Source organism: Myxocyprinus asiaticus, chromosome 8 (assembly GCF_019703515.2).
Source record: "Myxocyprinus asiaticus isolate MX2 ecotype Aquarium Trade chromosome 8, UBuf_Myxa_2, whole genome shotgun sequence".
Classification (NCBI taxonomy): domain Eukaryota; kingdom Metazoa; phylum Chordata; class Actinopteri; order Cypriniformes; family Catostomidae; genus Myxocyprinus; species Myxocyprinus asiaticus.
This window is the reverse complement of record NC_059351.1, coordinates 5,085,878-5,106,896: the sequence shown is the minus strand read 5'-3', so window position 1 is coordinate 5,106,896 and position 21,019 is coordinate 5,085,878. Positions and strand designations below refer to the sequence as shown.

The 21,019-nt window shown below is 38.5% G+C and overlaps 1 protein-coding gene across 2 annotated transcripts in view; it reads right to left on the bottom strand.

Annotated features, from left to right (window-relative positions):
- Positions 1–21,019, bottom strand: part of LOC127445403 (bifunctional heparan sulfate N-deacetylase/N-sulfotransferase 4-like) — a 98,870-nt gene that overhangs the window by 11,165 nt on the left and 66,686 nt on the right. For both annotated transcript variants that reach the window (XM_051705454.1, XM_051705453.1), the window contains 4 exons: positions 6,632–6,814; positions 5,911–6,007; positions 2,666–2,789; positions 2,398–2,572 (listed from right to left, as the gene is read on the bottom strand). In XM_051705454.1, coding sequence (XP_051561414.1) covers positions 2,398–2,572; positions 2,666–2,789; positions 5,911–6,007; positions 6,632–6,814 — 579 coding nt within the window. The remainder of the gene's footprint in view (positions 1–2,397; positions 2,573–2,665; positions 2,790–5,910; positions 6,008–6,631; positions 6,815–21,019) is intronic.

Below are 21,019 nucleotides of genomic sequence, written 5' to 3'. Positions count from 1 at the left end.
GCAGCTTCATGCTGTGCCTTCCTGTGCATGCTGCTGCTGAAATTTCTAACTCGCGTTTACACTCAGTAATGTTCTCACACACTTATACTTACACATATTTAATCTCTCCACAATATCACACATGAACATATGCGGGCACACACACTGGGGTTTGCTCACACTGGGGTCACCCTAACCCTGTGATGCGACAACTTTCAAGTGAAATGCAATTTGTATATCTGCTCTGAAGCTGCTGAGCGACATGGAACAATCACAGAAAATCAGAAGATTTTGAAAGTTTAATGCATAGTTATACAAAGTTGAATTACATGAATACGATTATATTACTGCTCCAAAGATAGCATTTATCGCTTTATCGTGTTGTGATAAAATGGAAATCCACCTAGCAAACCAAGACACACAAAGGCAAAAGCTTGCATGTTTTAATGTCTACACCAATCAGCCACAACATTAATTCTGAGATGCTAATCTTCTCACCACAATTGTACAGAGCAGTTATCTGAGTTACCGTAGACTTTGTCAGTTCGAACCAGTCTGGCCATTCTCTGCTGACCTCTCTCATCAACAAGACGTTTCCGTCCGCAGAACTGCCACTCACTGGATGTTTTTTGTTTTTGGCACCATTCTGAGTAAATTCTAGAGACTGTTGTGTGTGAAAATACCAGGAGATCAGCAGTTACAGAAATACTCAAACCAGCCCATCTGGCACCAACAATCATGCCACGCTCCAAATCACTGAGATAAAATTTTTTCCCCATTCTGATGGTTGATGTGAACATTAACTGAAGCTCCGGACCTGTATCTGCATGATTTTATGCACTGCTGCCACACGATTGGCTGATTAGATAATCGCATGGATGATTGTTGGTGCCAGATGGTTTGAGTATTTCTGTAACTGCTGATCTCCTGGGATTTTCACACACAACAGTCTCTATAATTTACTCCGAATGGTGCCAAAAACAAAAAACATCCAGTGAGCGGCAGTTCTGTGGACAGAAACGCCTTGTTGATGAGAGAGGTCAACAAAGAATGGCTAGACTGATTCAAACTGACAAAGTCTATGGTAACTCAGATAACCACACTGTACAATTGTGGTGAGAAGAATATAATCTCAGAATGCTATTCTGAGATGCGGGTTGGCGCTGTTTTGGTGGCACGAGGGGGACCTACACAATATTAGGCAGGTGGTTTTAATGTTGTGGCTGATCGGTGTATATGCTAATCAGAAAAACCAGCTCTTCAATAAAAGAGAAAAAGAGTGAGTGCTAAATGACTAAGAAATTCTGAATAAAGACATTAGTTCTTTTCATGCTATTCCCTTTTAGAAATACTGGAGATGCTCGCTTTAGTCGTTTATTATAATGAAAGTCATTCTTCACCCTTATTTAAATACACAGAAACACATGAATTCTCGTTTATGTACTTAAAATGTACTTAATGTTTTTAAATAGATTGTTGCAAAAAAAATGTTTTTCAATAGCTTGATTTTTACTCTCAGCTGCTTATACTGTATTGCAAAGCAGCCAGTATTACTTTCACTTGGAGATGTGCAGATAAACTGTAAATTAATATTCAGTTACAATGGATATTACAAATAAGTTGCTAACATGACCCAAAATTCTGATTAATACTGGTGTATTCTTATTTAGAGTTCTAGTAAACAGAATATTGGCTTAACTGGGTTATGGTAATCAGGTTAACAGGTTTACACAACACATACGGAACATAATCAGAATATGGCTAATTTCCAGTTATTTTGGAATATTCCTGTGCGTGTAAATGTGGTCTTTATCATTGGCTGCTTACAAAAGCTAAGGCAGCAGCCTTGATGCCTCACTGCCCAGTCAGTCAATGACTTTACTGGCAGCGATTTGCATATAAAGGCACTTTGTAAGGATACTGGTTTCGGACGGCTTTTCAAAGGCACCCTAATGTCTTGTCTGATGACCTAAACTATTTGTAGTTAGCTTTAGACATACCCAATAAAATAAATAGAAACTATAATTATTATTTATTGACAGAAATGGAGTCATTAGTTTAAAAAATGAAAAATGGTATATTTATGATCTAATTTTTGCTTTCATTTGCTCCATCAGATGCCATGTTTATTCTTTCAACCAAACAGTGAACAGCACACACAGGATTTTGGGATATCAAAGTCAGCAAAGGATGGATCTATGATGACTTCAAAAACTGACCAGATGAAGGCATCTCAGTAGACAGAATGTGAAGCAAATTTAGCATTCGGACGTGCCTTGATGCCTTCCTACCTCAGTATACAGCCTCCGAAGGCAGCAATATGCAACTTTCTCATATACCCGCTCACATCTCGCTCACCCTTTGACTTTGACTGGTTCATTTTGATACTGTTTGCTTTGTGATTGGTCACTGCTGTACCTGATACCAGCTGTATGCCCTGTCTGAAGGGTTGATGAGCAGAGTGAGGATCTTGGCTTTGGGCAGGAGGGCAGCAGCTCGTTTGGGCGTCTCCTCTGAGGGGAAGTAGTTTGCGCTCTTCTCAAACAGGAAGTCCGTGCTGACATTAGAAGGTACAGGAAAGAACTCCATATACCTGAGAGAGGAGAGGAACGCTGAGCTAGAGAATACTGACAAAGACAAATGCACACACAAGAGTCTGGCACACATGTGCACACATCACACCTACCAGTCGATCCCTTTGTGGTAATTGTTGGTGTTGAAAAACTGAACTTCTTCGAAAGTTTTCACACTTGGAAAGTTACTGGAAATGAAGGGGTGCATGATCAGAAAGAGGTAGAGTGCTGTTGTGCCTGACGAGAGAGAGAGAGAGAGAGAAGGAGGGAGGAATTTGAGTGAAAAGTTGCATTAAAAATGTAACGTGTATTTCAGAATTTCTTACTATTTGGTATGTCCCACTTTAGTTTGAATGCCAAAATGCACTGAAGCTGATATGGAAAAAACCTGATGAGCCGTGTTATCCCAGCATAATTTGAGAGTGTCAAGAAAATCAAAAAACATTTCGTAAGAGTTTACACAATCAGTGACTATGTTTACATGGACATTAAAAAGCGACTTATTGCGATTAAGCGGGTTATTGCGAGAAAACAGCATCTCACAGGCTACAGTATACATCTACATTATAAGTGGCGTACTCTTTACTCCCGTATACATGTAGCTCAGTCAGTAAGCAGCTTTCGCCACAGCAACATAATTTTCCCACGACGCTTGTGTAAATAACACAGATGGCATCTGAGGAAACTTCACTAATTTACTGTGGAATATCTGGAAATAAAGTGAATCAACAGAGTCGTTGCTGTGTTTGTTTCCTTCACTTTCTATCGTGACCTGCAGCAGAACTGCACTGCAATAGTGGGGTTACCCTCTTACATAAATCCCCCAATGTAGGAGCACATATATGTGGACATTAGGGACAGTCGATATTTTACATTTGTGTATATAAAGGGGTATAGTTTATAGTGTATGTGATTTTCCCACTGTACTCCCAGAAATGTTGAATTCTTTCCGCTGTGTTGGGCTCCATCCTATGACGTTTATTATCCCGTTCTGTTCCACGCACGCGCACTCTTCAAACACCCTGGAATAAACCATTTTCTTAAGTACATGAAAACGTGGTCAGTTTCACGTTCGCAGATTTGATAAGTGACCTAAAAAATAGTTCTATTAGAATTACCATTTCTTCCTCATTTTACATAATAACATTTGTTTGTTTTTAATTTTTCAAAATCTTAATACTTTTTGTTTATTTCCAGGTTTAGATATTGAGTCCCAGATTTTGAATCTAGATACTATATATGTGTTTACAGCAGTTTGTTCCATTGCTTGAGCGGTGTTCCAAGAGTGCTGATAAGAGGTCTTCACGGGTACACCCTAACCCGAGGACCCGAGACCCGACCCGGGACCCGTACGGGTTTGGATCCACGTTTTATACAGTCAGCCGGATCTGGGTCGGGCCCTATTCTATTGCTGTGGTTCACGGGTCTGTTTAACACTGTGTAATACCCGAGTCGATCCGAGAAGACCCGGCCGTGATCAGCGCTGACGATGATGGCGTTGTTTGTGTGTTGTAACTAAGTTGCAACATTGTAAAATTAGGATGAGAAATTGCGGGCGGGAAATAAGGTGAAAAATGGAGCAGAGCCACAGCGAGCTGAGTGACGTCAGAGGCAGAGCGGAGTTAAGGCACATGATAGCAAATCAGCAATGCTAACGTTAGCAGCTGTGGCAATGAACGAGCAATCATTATTATAGTTCAGAAGGGCAAACAGTCGAAGTTATCTTATGCAAGATACATAAAAACTGCAAAGCTGATTCTAAACAAGTCGCGTTTGTCATCCGTCACCGTGATATCAAGAGGACTTACTTGATTAGCTATGCTGTTTCAATCAGCAAGAGAGGAATTACAGAAAACCTGGATGTATTTTACCAACTTTCTTTGCAAGGAGGATGGATTATATGCGTCACGGCCAGGCACAGGGGAGAAGGCTACTAACGTTACATTAGGTAAGACACAAAGTTTTGTTTTCACAGCTTGTAAATTAACTTGTTAATAGCAATCAGCTGTGAAATCAGTGTCGATCGGGTCGGGTCCAGCTTTCAAATAATAGACGGGTTCGGGTCTGGGTCCGGCATTTCTCGGTTCTGCATGGGTACGGGTCCAAGCTTTGAAATAATAGATGGGTTCGGTTCGGGTCCGGGTAGTACATTTCCAGGTCTCTTTGTGTTCAGGCACGAATTTTTGTACCCGTGAAGACCTCTAGTGCTGATAAACTGTCCAACAGCACTAGGACTCTTCAGTATTTGCATCACTCTGTTTCTCCTTGTTCGTGGCTTTCCAGATAGTGGTGGGGATTTTAATTAATTATTTATTTTGATTTCTCTTACTGATTCGTTCAGTGACCATTTCTGGAGATTGCATATTTATGGCAATAACTTTTATGTTATGAATGAGTCTTTCAATAATTTGTTAAAAAACAACTGACTCTGATTTGTTACCACTGAAACAGTGGAAGTGAACGATAACGATTCATTCACTTAACAGATTTATTCAGAAACACAACGAAATACCACTAGTTCAAAACCAGTGCTGATAGCATGTTGTACTTCAGCTTTTAGACATTTTGGGTGGTAAAACTCTCTCTGAAAAGTTATTCCTTAAATTCATCCTGTGTTTTATGTCATTCTGTTTGGCACCATCTAGCTGTTTTTGAACACCAGAAAGCATCTTATGTAAAGATGCCCTAAGAAACATGTCTGGTCATGTGTAATCCAAAACCAGCCTAATTATACAGGGCCAATTAGTTGACTAGCCTTTGAGGCAACTTACTGACTTGTTGATTTTGAAAATATGTAGGTTTGCACATCACTAGAAGAGAGGGAGAAGGGGAAAGAGGGCAAATAAATCAACAAGCCTTTTCCCTGCTAATGATGAAATTATATGTGCAGCTGATAGCATTGAAGAGAAACACTCAGTGCCTGGAGATTCAGCCCACAGACAGAGAAACTAAAAGACATGGGATCGATACACCATTTACCTTATGGATTTTTTACTTTGTGTGTGTGTGTGTTTCAAGCTTGTGATACAGCAGAAAAGATGAGTACAGAGAGCAGAAGTGTTTAACAAGGCAGTGTCCTGACACCAATCAAAATCTTACAGCCCAAAATGGCACTCTGTCTTTCCCATTGTTTTAACCCCCCCCCCCCCAGCCCTCTAGGGATGTGTCTGTATTGTTCTCCTCTAAAGCTGAACGCCCGTGGTTGCACTTTCATCAGTTCCAGCAACACAAGGTGAGATATGAGGCAGGATCAAGGAGAACAGCAGAGCGAGAAGATACACACACACACACACACACAGGGCTTTGAAGCAAGAAGGAAGACTGATCAAGCATACTTGTAATAGAAGAACAGAATTACCTGTTTTCTGAGGCCCGACCACCATGAACTTAGGCAGTCTGTCACAAGTCTTCTCTTTGGACCAGATGTCCTTATGCCGTTTATCATCACATGGGTTCTGAAGCACAAACACATACAGCAATTCATTCCATTGGTTAATTAGGATCAGGCAGCAAATTCTATGAAATCAGTATATGATCTATTAACAGAAGCCCTACACAGATATAGACAGAGGACAGGTCAGGGTCTCTAGCTCGAAGGTTATAAGGATTGTCCTTGAGATCATCTAGAAAATCCATCTTCAGATATCATATGACAGATACAGTGTTAAGGACACCATGATATCGCTTGAACAGATTTTTCTTTCCTTTGTGTACATATTTCCTATTGAAACAAAGTTCCAAGCAGGACATATTGAAGGGCAGTGGGAGGGACATTCTCATTCAACAGAGCATTTGATTGGAAAAAAAACATTGTAGAGCAAGATGAGTCATCAATATTTTTGGTCCATTTTCCCATGAGAGAAAAACTGTAAATGTTTAATTCATTTTTTTTTTTTTATTCGTACTTTTAACAATAAACTAGAATACAGATGGCTTCAAAGCTAATAGATGTGGACCAAATGCCACAAAACTGGAATTTTGACTTCACATGGTAATTAATAGATGGTCTTAGATGAGTAGTAAGACGATATGGCAAAAAGACACACACACATTCAATTTCTATGTCTATTATGACTGACCTGCCAGAGTGGGTGTCTCTGCTCTGGAAAGAGTGTGAAGTACTTGTGTGCGAGCTGCAGGGGAGGAAGTGTGTGTAGTCTCAGGTTTGTCCAGCATTTCAGAAAGTTAGCCAAGTTAGTGAATGTATATAGTCCCAAGCGGTCATTCCCATAATTGGAGAGATGAGTCATAAATATACTGATCTGCAGAGAGGAATGGAGAGAGAGAGTTACATTCATGAATAAAGCACACTTACATTAAGGAAATAGCGGTCTTTACTGCTAATATTTCAACTGAAATATAAAGTAAAAGTTACCAGATGTGATGACCCTAACAGTATTAGCACAGTGTTTTGTGTAGGTGGCAGTATTGTGTTATAATGTGCAGGGCTGAAGCAGCCTTTGCTCCCACATTTTATTAACACCTTTTCTCATTAGAGAGAACATACACAATTACATAAAAGCTGTCCTCTAAACATGTGTTATTCACATTTGTGTATGATTTTACTTGTCAAACATCTCTCCTAAACAGACCAGCATATGTTGGGTTGTTCATCTAAGACTTGATCATTTTCAGACTGTTTTGCTGGCCAACTCTGATAAAGACTAAATGTCGCCTAGCAACCCTATACACTGCACTAGAGTGTGCTGATTTCCTGAATCGGGCCCTTTATGGGCCGCTTCAGAGCACCCCTGGGGCTCATTCAATTACTGCAGGCCGATCGTCGGTCTTTCATATGAGGTAAGCCCAGCGGTGAAGTGAAGTGAAGCTGTAATTCTGATGTAATCCACTAGAGTAAGGTCACTCGTGGATGGTGTCTGTGGAGATTAGGATCAATACAATTAACAAGGGGCTGCTGAGAGAAAAGGAGCAGTAAGAGGAGTGATGGGGGGAAGAAAGGAGAGAAAAGAAGTGTGATGTTTTATTGGGTCTCTATGCTTGACTGGTTTAGTAGGTTGCATTTCGAAAGGAGAGGAGAGGGAATATGTGGCCTAGTTTAACACAGACACAGCCGATATATGTGCTAGGCATCCTCTCCTTCTACAATAAAACCATTAAACGCACATAAACATACAGGTACACACACTTACACACCTGCAAATATGACACGAAACAGCAGTAGCCTGTGAGAAGCTGAACAAACTTCCAAACAAGCAACCACGTTTTTGGCTTTAGCAGAACTTTTGCATAGATGTCTATTCATTATCCAAATTGCTCTTTCATTTAGCATGACATGAGATAAGGTACATGATATTTCTGTTTATTTTTTAGAAGGTAAACTGTATGATCTATTAGAAAAGTGATTCCCAAACAGGGGCATGTGTGGGCACTTATGAAACCTATAAAACAGAAAAGTCTGTCTTAAAATAAAAATAGAGTCATCAAAAATAGAAATAATTAAATACAATTAATCTTGTAATGGCGATTTTAATAATATTAACCCTTTAATGCATGGGTGTCTCGACAAAATGTTTTATGTACCTCGGGTAATTAGCGGCCTGACACATACAGTATAACGACAGTATCACTAAAGATTTGAGGTTTGATTTTAAGGGCTAATAAATGCTAAATGAATATGGTTTAAGAAGTAACATATTTCTGGTTTGGTTGATAAAAGGAGTACTTGAGCCTTACCGATGGGGCCGTGGGGGTACATGAGACAAAAAAGGTTGGGAAATATTGTATTAGAACACATTTTCTCCTGGATCTGGTTAGACTTAGTGTGTGTAATGGACTCTGAATCAGGGCCTAAGTGCTTCTCCCTCAGAAGGTTGCTGTGGATATGTTGTCGGTACGGCAACGGCAGCAGGCTTTGATTGATAGATGGGATGCTAGGTGACCGTGAGCAGGTCGGGGAATATTTATGGGATAATGAGACAAGTTGGTTCAAAATGCAGCAGCCAGAGTGCTGACTAGAACCAAGAAATATGATCATATTAGCCCCATTTTATCATCGTTACATTGGCTACCTGTTAAATTTCGTATTAATTAAAACATTTTGTTAACTACGTACAAAGCTTTGAATGGTCTAACTCCACAGTACTTAAGTGACCTTCTACCATGCTATATTCCATCACGTTCATTACGATCGCAAAATTCTGGTCTGTTAATAGTTCCTAGTATATCAAAATCCACAAAAGGAGGTAGATCCTTTTCCTATTTGGCTCCTAAACTATGGAATAGTCTCGGGATGAAGACACACTCACTGAGTTTAAGTCTAGACTAAAGACTCATCTATTTAGCCAGGCATAGACCTAATTTATCCTTCAACTCACAATTAGGCTGCTTTAGTTAGGTCTGCCGGAACCAGAAACATTTATCATAATCTATAACTCTGCAATAAATTGAATGGCATCTACGCTAATATGATTAGGGGTCAAGCCCTGAAGGGATGAAAGACCTCTATTGTTTTCGTTAGTTTTCTTATTATTATTAGGGGTCAAGCCCCGAAGGGGCGAAAGACCCCTATTGTTTTCGTTAAGTTTTCTTCTTATTCTTCCGCTCTTCAGTCTATGGCAGCCTATAGAACTGCTTGATCCAATTGACTTGAAATTTGGTACCCATGTGTAGAATTGATGTCTTTCAATTTGTTATTTAGCAAAAATGAATACAATACAAAATGGCTGAAAGGGGCATATTTATGTAAATGTCCACATTGCCTCAATATATATGTGTCAATAAATCAAATGTCATTTTGACTGATGGTTTTTCAAACCTAACATGCCTCAATATGACATCACTCTGAAGAACCGTGCAAAATTTCACGTTGATATGTCAAATGATGACTGAATTACAACTGTTTGAACTTGGGCCAAATCTGACAATGCTAGCCACTTTGTCTTTTTTTATACTGAAAGCAGAAATTCTTAGCAATGTGAATAGCTAACTTGGCTAAGATGTTGTGCTGGTAAGTGAAGGGTCAGAGGTTCAAATCCAGCCATAGTTTTTTGTTTAGGATTCCTCCATCGGGAGGGTTTAATCCTTTCGCACGTAAATTGTAAATGATTTAACTGATCCCCCCAGCGTGAATTTTTTTTCGTGGTTATTTTACAACGTATCAAATTTTAAACTTCAGTGTGACGCACCAAGCTTGTCACGTGACACTCTGGGCAGTCACATGACGGTTCACCGCTGACTCGTCTCGCTTGGAGCTGGAGGACAGAGTATAGGTAAGCGTTGCAAGTCATGTTTCGCTTTTTCTTCACTTTAAAACCTTCCTCATTGGTTTAAAACATGTATAAACTATAATAAATGTTTTAACCAACAGTTTATTTTGACATTTATTTCTTTTATTTTCTTGGGCTTTGAATTTCGCTCCCACGTGCAACTTTTCTGCCAACGCATTACAGGATTGCTACTGGTGAGTACATTTTAAGTCTTTTTCGATTGAGAATTGTTGAAAATTGTTTGCAATCATGTGTAGACCATGATAAATGCATGAATAATATGTTTATGATCTGTATTTATCGTACTTTGATGTAGTTTACGCAATGGCTCGTGCTGTTCACTGCTTGTATAATGTTGTGGGCATATTGCACATATATAATGTTTTAATGTGTTCACTTTGATCATATGCTATTGTGTGAGCAATACACAACAAAATACACATTTTACAAAACTGACTGAAATCGGGTCTCTTGGATTATGATCTGTCTTGTGTCAGATGGGCTTCGCTCAACTATGCTCATATTCTAACAAACAGAGTATGACAATTGTCTGGACAATTAAAATAAAGTTTGAAGCCGTTTTTGTTTCTGTGTTGGCATAGTTACTATTTTTGACTTTTGTAATGCAGTATAGTCACACCATTTCCTTCCATCACCATTAGATGCTCAAATGTGTTACTAGAGTATATAGGGAATATAGAGAAATAGCCACATGATGTCAAAAAACATGTATCTTTGCTCTGTGAGAGACAAGAGATAAGTTCAGTATTAGCATTATTCTTAAAATTAGATTTAATTTAATTTTATCTATTGATCTATGCTTTGTATATGCATTTGTTTATAGATAATAAAAGTTTTTTTTTTTATAAATATCAATATAATGAATAACAATATAAATATTTTAACAAATAAAAACAACATATCCATAACCGCTACTAAATAGTATTCATAACATTCAATTACATTAGCCCACAATGCACACATTTCATAGATTATAAACCAATTACATGGATACAAAATACACAATTTACAATACATAACAACTGAAATATAAGCATAACTAATATTTGCTTATATTATTTCACAGTTCTCAGTAATGCTTCAGTGTGTGGTACTCAAAACATGGGCTAACACAAAAGGGAATATTGCACAGCTCTCATGTACTCGGTGAGTACCTTACTACTTTACTATTTTTCAGGTGATCATGGTCATTATCATCCTATTTGCCTCCCTGTACCACAGGTCCTGTAACATGGCTGGGAGAATGTGGGACTGGTATACCAGTATCCTTCCTCACATAAGGCGGTGGTAAGATCATTACATCAGACACAGAGATCCGAAGCCCCTCATAATGGTGAATGTCTGTGGTGGATCTGTTATAAATAATCATGTCTTGCAAATACTCAGTGTGCATGTCACACACACAAAAAAATAATGTGAAATCGGTTTCTTTTTGCAGGTGTAAACTGATGAAATGCCAGCCTGCCCTTCCACTTTGTCACTGATTCATCCATGGAGAGGAACAAAAACATGCTGAAAGGAGTGTTATTCACTTGTAAATTGTAAATGTCCTGAGTCTGCACAATGTGAAGTACTATGTTACTTGGCTCTGCTTCATCAAGTGGCATAATAAATGACATATTGAATAATGATGAAATGTTAGTTTTATTACAGTTATGGTTAAACAAAAGACACAAATTTCATACACCATAGTAATTTGTAGTTACTATGAAATAACATTACATATTAACTGTAAAGAATATTTAAACAACCTTTTATAGGTTCAATAATGTTTGAGTGTGTGGTATTCCTCAAAGCATGGAGTAACACACAAGGGAGTGTTGCATGGCAAACATATGTATTTTTTTTAAAGTGCCTCTTCTTTGTCTTCCATGTGCTGGAGATGGACCTTGCAGTGCCGCATGGTCCTGCTACCCTGGGAAGTGGTTTGAGGAACTTCAGAGGGGAAATGCCTGGCTGTCTGAGGCAGGACGGCCCCTGAACTGTGCTCCTCAAGCAGCCCTCTCATCAGACTGATCCTGAACTGCAGGGAATCAGTGGAGTGCCCTATCAATAGTAAGGAGCCAGTAAGGACATGACGATGGACCCAGAGATCCCAAGTCTCTCGTTCTTATTATTATTATTCCTGTAGATCTAAATTGCCCAATAACTAAAGATCTTATTGGTAAAAAGTTTTTAAATTTGGCACATTGATACTACAGGCCAAGAGTAACTACCACACCAAAAATGGCCCATGTGAGCCTATAGGTGGCGCTATGGGCCACGCTCCAATTTGTCCATTTTCAAAGTGATGCCATTTCCAGCCCATAAGTCAAAAATTTATGAAACCTGGTATATATGCCTCAATTCTTATGATGAACAAAAAAGCCTCTAGAGCCCATAAAGCCCACCATGATGAATTTTCCTGTACAATACAAATTTGTCCAAAACTACAAAAATCTACTCCTCCTGAACCATAACTCCAGCTGACTTGAAACTCGGTATGTATGTGTAGGATACATGTCTTTCAATTTATTATTTAGAAAAAAATGAATACAATACAAAATGGCTGAAAGGTGCGCATTAATGTAAATGTCCACATTGTCTCAATATCCATATGTCCAAAAAAATCTAATGCCATTTTGACTAATGTTTTTTCCAACCTAACAGGCTTCAAGATGACATCACTCTGAAGTACTGTGCAAAATTTCACCTTGATATGTCACAAGATGACAGAATTACAGTTTACTATTATTTATCGCTAACGCTAAAATAATGCTTTACAAATTCGCTAGTCATAAAACCGATACTTTGATTCAATCACCAGTTAATATGAAGACTCTTGCAATGTTTAATAACAAATTAATGAAATATTGTGTACATGTGTGAAGTACATGTCTCTACCATGTAAATTTTTACATAATTTGCAGTTTTGAGGAGGAATCCACATCTTCTTCTTCTTCCGCTATTGAGTCTATGGCAGCCCATAGAACCGCTTGCAGGAAAGTTATGAAATTTGTCACACAGATAAAGGACAGTCTGATATGTTTCCACAGCAAATTTGGCTACTTCAAACCCTCTAGCGCCACCTACTGCCCAAATTTGCACTCATGTTTATGTTAATAACTTTTGAACCGTGAGTCCTAGAAACGAAATTCCGTTTTTGAATGGCGCATCAACGAATTCGACAAAGAACGTGCAAAATTGAACTTGAGGCTGTATCTCCGCAACGCTTTAAGGGATTGGGATGAAACTTGGTGTGGGTCATCATCATTAGGCCCTGAGGTTACTTACAGCGTTTTGGTGCACTGCCCCCTATTGGTCACGAGATAAGAAAAAAGTACATTTTGTTTCTGAACAGTTTGTCATAAAATCATAAGATTCAGTGGGGTATAGCGAGTCCAACGATATGAAAAATTCCTATTTCGGCCATTTTGGACGTCGGCCATTTAGAATTTTCTGAAAAACCTACTTTTTCGAACTTGTCTTAGGCCGTTTGTCCGATTTGCACGAAATTTGGCCTGCATCATCTAGAGGCAGTCATGACAAAAATGTATTCACAGAATTTTGATAAACCATACCGTTTTCGAATGGTGCTTCAACAAATTCAATGAAGAGCACGCAAAAATGGACGTGAGGGTATATCTCCGTAATGCTTTAGCGTATTCATTCCAAACGTATTATTTGTCATAGGCACCGTGACTCGGGGGTGCCTGCTCAGTTTCGGAACAGTGCCACCTAGTGGTTGAGATATGAAAAAAGCAAATTTTTGCTTATAACTTCTGAACAGTTTGTCATAAAATTGGTCTCATTAGATTCAGTGGGGTATAGCGAGTCCAACGATATGAAATTCCTATGTCGGCCATTTTGGACGTCAGCCATTTTGAATTTAGTCATAAAATGATGTGTTTTACCAACGACTTGGCATATCTTTACAAAACTCGGTATGTGTCTTTGGCACCATGCTCTGAAGGGACTCAAAAAGTTCAGGGACAGCGCCACCTTGTGGTCAAAAACTATAATGCTATTTCTAAAAATGCTAATAGCTATTGACTCCTTTTGCCTACTGTCATGAGACTGGTCTTGATAGATTCCGTGGTTCATGCCAAGAACAATGATACCAATTATGTCATGATCGAGCAAACTTCCTGTCCGCCATTTTTAAATATTTTGAAAACCTACTTTTTCAAACTCCTCCTAGACTGTTTGTCTGATTTGCACGAAAATTGGCCTGCATCATCTAGAGGCACTCACAACAAAAAGTTATTCACAGAATTTTGACAAAAATCATACCATTTTCGAATGGTGCTTCAACGAATTCGACGAAGAACACGCAAAATTGAACTTGAGGCTGTATCTCTGCAATGCTTTGAGGGATTGGGACAAAACTTGGTACGTGTCATCACCATTAGGCCCTGAGGTTACCTGCAGCGTTTTGGCACACTGCCTCCTACTAGTCAGTAGATCAAAAAATGGCTATTTTGGCTTAGAACTCTTGAACGCTTTCCTGCATGATAACCATTATGCCCAGATACTACCTGAGCAGTTTCAGAACAGCGCCACATACTGGACAAAAATTCTGAGAAGTAGCTATTTTTAGTTATTTGTAAAATATTTTTTTTTTTTATGATTGAAAGTTTACTTTTTGTAACTCCTCATCCACTGTTCATCGGACTCTAACACAAAACATGTCACAAAGCTTCTTTTGCTGCTCATGGTGCCGATAATTGGCTTGACCCTGGTATCGCTGCTTGCAGCTATATTTCTATTTGTATCCTTTTCTCAACCTCAGGATTCCTATCCCAAGGTAACCAGAACTGGCCAGATCCAGCTCTGTTCCTGCTTGGTGTGGGACTCCACTGCTACGCGTCTCTAAGTGATTACGACTAAATGCAGCCGGTGACAGCCAGACATCAATTCAGTCTATTACGATGGACATCAGAGGATGAACTGATGCCAACTCCAACCATAAGACATGGGATACTTCATTTGCCATTGCCTGAACCTTGGATTTAGGATAGAACTCACTGAAATTACTGGCCAGGTTGAACTGCAATGCACCTCACTGATCTCTGCCTGCATCACCTTGGTCTAATTATGGACTACACTCTTGAAATGGAATACACAGACTATCAATTCATTGCCAACAAAACCCTTTATCAGCCAACTAACAAAGGACAATGCATCTATGTGAACTTCTGTAGTTAATCCAGGATGAACTTCAAAGACATTAGTCATTAATCTTACAGTTCATACAAAATCTTTGTTTAAATACTGGCCCTTAATACTTTTTTACTTATAGTTTACTTATTTTAAACCATGACTTGGACTACACATAAAAAACTAATATTGGCATTATATTCATGCGGTTTAGTCAGAGGGGAACTGGCCCCCAAAGTGAGCCTGGTTTCTCCCAAGGTTATTTTTCTCCATTAACCAACATCTTATGGAGTTTTGTGTTTCTTGCCACATTCGCCTATGGCTTGCTTACAGGGGTTCTAAATACAATTATTATTTAATTATTTATTTTTATACACAATTTACAATCATATTTAATCAAACTACACAATTATTACTCAAGACTTTATAGACATTACAGTTTAATTTTCAGTTAATGCATGATTTTCTGTAAAGCTTCTTTGAAACGATGTGTGTTGTGAAAAGTGCTATACAAATAAAAATGACTTGACAAGTTTAGCAGCTTCTGTTACAATGGCATGCTAACAAACACACACACATGCACACAGTGAATTCAATTTAATCCTTGGAAAACGAATGAGACCCCTGATATTAAAAAGATGTGAAGCATTATAAAGTATTTTGGTGGGATCGTGATGTATGTTTGACTTCACTTCTCACATAAAAGAACACAAGATTTTCACATGGGTAGAACATCAATCTGACCACTGAACAAGTTCTGCTGTGCCACAAACATACTGATCAAGATATGATTTATGCTGTGCTTTCAGCAATCGATAACACACACACACACACACACACACAAACAAACACACAAGTTGGTGCAGCTATCATTATGAGGACTCTCCATAGACATAATGATTTTTATACTGTACTGACTATAGATTCTATCCCCAAACCCTACCCCTAAACCTAACCCTCACAAAAAACGTTCTGCATTTTTACATTTTCCACAAAAAAATAAATAAATTAAAAAAAAATAGTTTAGTATGTTTTTAAGCTATTTGAATTATGGGGACACTAGAAATGTCCTCATAAACCACATTTATAGCATAATACCCTTGTAATTACCAGTTTGTAACCTAAAAAAAGTCCTTGTAAACCACTTAAACTTGCCCACGCGCGCGCGCATACACACACACACAAACTTAGTAAAATAGACACTAGAACACAACAACCCCTACACACTACACATACACACAAAAAAACAAAGCCATAGGCCTTATGATTCATTTTACCTAGTTCTTGCAGGCAACAGAAGGAGGGGAGGGGTATTGAGAGAGCAAGCACAGACATAAACAGAGAGAGAGAGGATCTCAGGTCCAGGAGCATCTATCCTGCTTGTCCAACACACACTTGAGAATGCCAGAGCAAACCACCATTTTAACAGCTAAATTTGGACCTGCATACACACACACATAGAGAGAGAGGGGGAGAGAGAGAGGATCTAAAGGGTTCCAAACAGATGTTCTTTCTGGAAGAGGTTCAGGACCTGACAGATTTATAAATCACTAGTCTGGAAAAGACATGAAAATGTAACCAGCAAACACACACACACACACACACACACACACACACACATGAACACAAGCAAGGATAAGAGACTCCAATTACCAACGTTCACCTTTCACTGTGGGCATGTCAGCAGAAGAACTCAAGGCAGCAGAGACTCTAGACACATACACCAACACACACACAACCCTAAACACACTGTAGGAGCAGGTAACATTGTGCTTTTTGACAGTTTTTCTCTATGGCAAAAATCTAGTTCAATAGAATAACTTAAATCTACTGTAATAATAATAAGCTTGCGATTGTAGTCCAGCTCACCACAATGTTTTAATGTCTAATTATGAAACATCAGGATTGTTCTGTTCCTGGATGCTAATTATTTAATACAGCATTCCAGCCTTGCTAAAATCAATGACATAGTAAAATGCCAACAAACACCATATCACTGTGCAGCAAAAATAGTGAATTGTTATTCTTATTGCATTGCAGTGTTCTGATATGATTATGGGCCCTATTTTAAGAGCGCTAAGTGCAGCACTATGCAATACATCATAAGCACAAAGTCAGTGGGTATGGCTGTGAAGTTTTGGTATTTTTGTGCAAGCATGTGCTAAGTCTATATATATAGATTACGTTTTTAAGACGTCAATTATTCCCCCCAAAATTGTACCACATTTATAATATCCAAGATATGATTTATGCCTTATGTAATCTCATATAACGCTTTGCAGATATAAATTTATAAATACATCATATTAACCTCAGCCATCCTGCCATTTACACATGCTTTTCAGTAAAGAGTTCAGTGGGGCAGATGATGGGCTTTCGGTCACCCATCAACTTTTGGGCCATGTGTACTGTTTTCACAAGCAGAATCAAAGATTTTGTCACTGAGTTAAAGATTTGATTATTGGCTGGATGTAATAAAAATATGAATCCCTGAGAGATGAGACTTTCAGCTAAATCGGTTGTGACATCTAATATACAGTAGTTCGATTTTAGGCCTAATCTGTGAATTAAGAATGTGGCAAGTACCAAGAATGCAGGAAATTACCCGGATGTGTCCTTGAAGTTGAGGATGCATCGGATGGTGACTTGTGGGCAAGAACTTGGTACTACGGTGGCAGACGAAGAACATTTATTGTTTTGTTTTGTTTTTTCCTCAAGAGTTTCCCGCTGTAAGCTCGCGAAAGTCTGATGGCTTGTGAGAGTCGTTATACTCCATCAACATTTGTTGTTTTTTGGGTATTATTTTAATACAGTAATAAACATGGAGAAAACGAGTGTTTACAGACTTTATTCTTTTAATGTGTCATTAGTCCTGCAAAACCTCACTGGTGTGATGATTTTAATGCCGTTTAATTATGCCAGTAGTTCTCTCACTGGATTCAAATGTGCTGTGGCGGTTAATTGTGCAACAGGAAGATCGCAGCACATATCAAAGCACGCAATAGATGTGTTCTACATCCTCGTGTCCTTCTGAGTTTGTTCTTTCAAGGTAGCTTGGCAAGACTGTTCTTCATAAGAACACAAGTCCGTTCTCTGCATTCTCAGAATTGAGAAACACACTATGTATTCCCTTAAGCTATAGTTTAGCTTAAGACTCAAACACACACACATGTTGGTGCAGCTATCCTTATGAGGACTCTCCATAGACATAAAGATTTTTATACTGTACGAACTATAGATTCTATCCCCTAACCCTACCCCTAAACCTAACCCTCACAAAAAACATTCTGCATTTTTACATTTTCAAAAAAACATCGTTTAGTATGTTTTTAAAGTGATTTGAATTATGGGGACACTAGAAATGTCCTTATAAACTGCAATTATAGCATAATACCCTTGTAATTACCAGTTTGTAACCTAAAACAAATTTCCTCGTAAACCACCCAAACCCGCCCACACACACACACACACACACACACACACACACACACACACACACACACCCCACTGCCTCATTTAACAGGAGAGTCCAGCTGGAAAATTCTGTCCTCCAGTGTTTTGCCTTTCTCACTCCCTTTCTTTAATACTCTCTCTACCCAAACAAACACACGCTCCCTCTCTACTTTTCTCTTATTTGACTCCCTTCCATTCCTATTACAGACTACTTAGTTCCGCTTATAGTTTTTCATTTAAATTTGATTTCTTTCATTAAAAGTTTTTACGTCTTTTCTCTGTTCCTCCATCTCTTTGTGTCTCAGTGGTGTGTGGTTTTTGACCATCCATTCATCTCAGGATAACTGAAAGTTGACATCAGTACACATAATGATGTCAGTTGAATTTGTTTTGTTGCTCTTACGGGACACCTACGCTCACCCTCCTACTGATTTTAGGGAGCAGCATGAACAAGGGTAAAATGGAGTGTCAAAAAATGAAGTGTTCTTCCCTCTGTAACAGATCTTCTGCTCTGTTAACCTTGTACTCTTAAACACACACACACACACACACACACACACACACACACACAAACACACCCCCTTTTAAAGCCCTCTGGACAGGAAGAGAAAGAGCACAGGGCTAGAGTATATATTTATTTTTTAATTTTCCAATCAATGTTGTAACAATGTTTTTTTTTTAATTTATTTTTATTTTATTTAATAACCATTTTTCTCACTGCCATAAAAATATTTTTTAAATGCTATGCTACTGAAAGAAGAGAAGAGCGATGCATGCCATTAATAAGTAGTGCTGTGTCTTCAGAGCTAAATGTTAACAGTGATTCACTTTAACACAGAAGAATGTGACCGTGATTAATAAATCAGGGAGTCTGAGGTCACATAAATGTTTATAATTGATGAGTTGAATGTAGAAAGACAGATGCGTGATCATTAATGTGCTTCCATGGAGCTGTCGCAGCTCAATAATAGTTTAGTTTGGTTGCTTATGTACAATTGTAGAGGGATATTCAAACAAGATTCACAAAAGGATCTACTTTTCTGCTTTAGGGGTGGAGTCCAGACTTTAAAACCACGCCCACATGAATTCTGACTCCCATTCTATAATTCAAAGCCTACGTACTGAAATTAAAGTTGTTCCTTATCCAAAAAATGTGTAGTACAGGCCTATATTTTTACTGTGTCTCAACTGGTTGGAGAATGGTAAACGTGGCTTTTCTCGAAGATCTTTCCGTGCATGCTCTCAAGTGATTATGCGTCTTTAAGGATACATTTTCAGAGTGATGAATCACTGCACCGAAGAGGTTGTGCAGAAAGCCCTTATATGGAGATAGTTTTGCCATGTTTTATGCAAATTTCTTACTTGGGGGATATACACTTTCAATTAAATTACTCTGGATTCATCCGCATTAGAATAAGGATATATGTGCGTACGCACCTGTTGTGAATCCAGTGTTCTGTGTGAATGGTACCTTATGTCTACCTCGGACAATCTGACAAACTTGATTGCAATATGGGCTGCTGTAGACTGTAGGCTGTGGTGGGCATTTGTTCAGTAAAACAGACAATATTGACTTCAAAAGCCTCTTTTGGTAATGTCTATTCAGTGCTTTACCCCTCTGCCACAATAATGAACTGTTATTGAATTATCTGCATTTGGAGGCTTTTCTCAGTATCTCAAATACTGGTAAATGGTATTATTAATAATTAATTTCATCAATCAATCAGCGTTTCATGTAATTAATTTGATTGTATTTTTAACTGATTGACAGCCCTAATAAATATCCTACATGTGGATTTGCTGCTTGATCCATGCAGATCTACACATATGAACTATTTAACGGAATATTAGGGGTTCAATATAAGTTAGGCTCAATCAGCAGCATTTGTGGCTTAAAGTTTACCACAAAAAATTAGTTTGATTCGTCACTCGTATAAATAAATAAATCTGTATATATTCACACACACAAAGTATTTTAACGTGTTAATTTCAGCAATTACAATTTTTTTAACGTGTACATTTTTTTTACGCAATTAATGCAGCATCCGTTTTATTTTACTTCCTGAACCACGTGATTGGAGAACCATGTCCCACATCGTCCTTACAGGTTCTGGTTAGGGTGGGGGTGGGGTTGGGGCATCTGCTGCCTGCCAAGAACAAAGCCAGGCATATTTGTACAATGTACATTTGTGCACATCATTCATTACGCACAACGCTTGTCCCAGGAATAATATGTACCGTAATGCCATATCTCTTCACATAGCCCAAAAATGCTCACTTTCATCTGAACCTTTGTAAAAAGCAAAAATGCCCGAGTGAGACCCAACTTGTTAGTGATTCAGACTAAAGGACTTGGCCGTTCATCAAGCTGCAACCAGGTTGTAGAGACTGATCGGCAGCCAGTGAAAATAATAGTTTTGAGATTTTAAACTTCAGCAAATTAAACTCCAGCACTCAGTATGTTTTATATCTGAATATATAGAGTCTAATAATGCATTGGCAATGTACACTTAAGTTTCTCTTGTCAATACAGTTTGATATGAATTGCATCTGCCCATTTTATCCTATTTTTGAAACCACCAGGGCCACAGGCAATCGCAGCAGTGCTGATTTAGAGCCATATAGCAT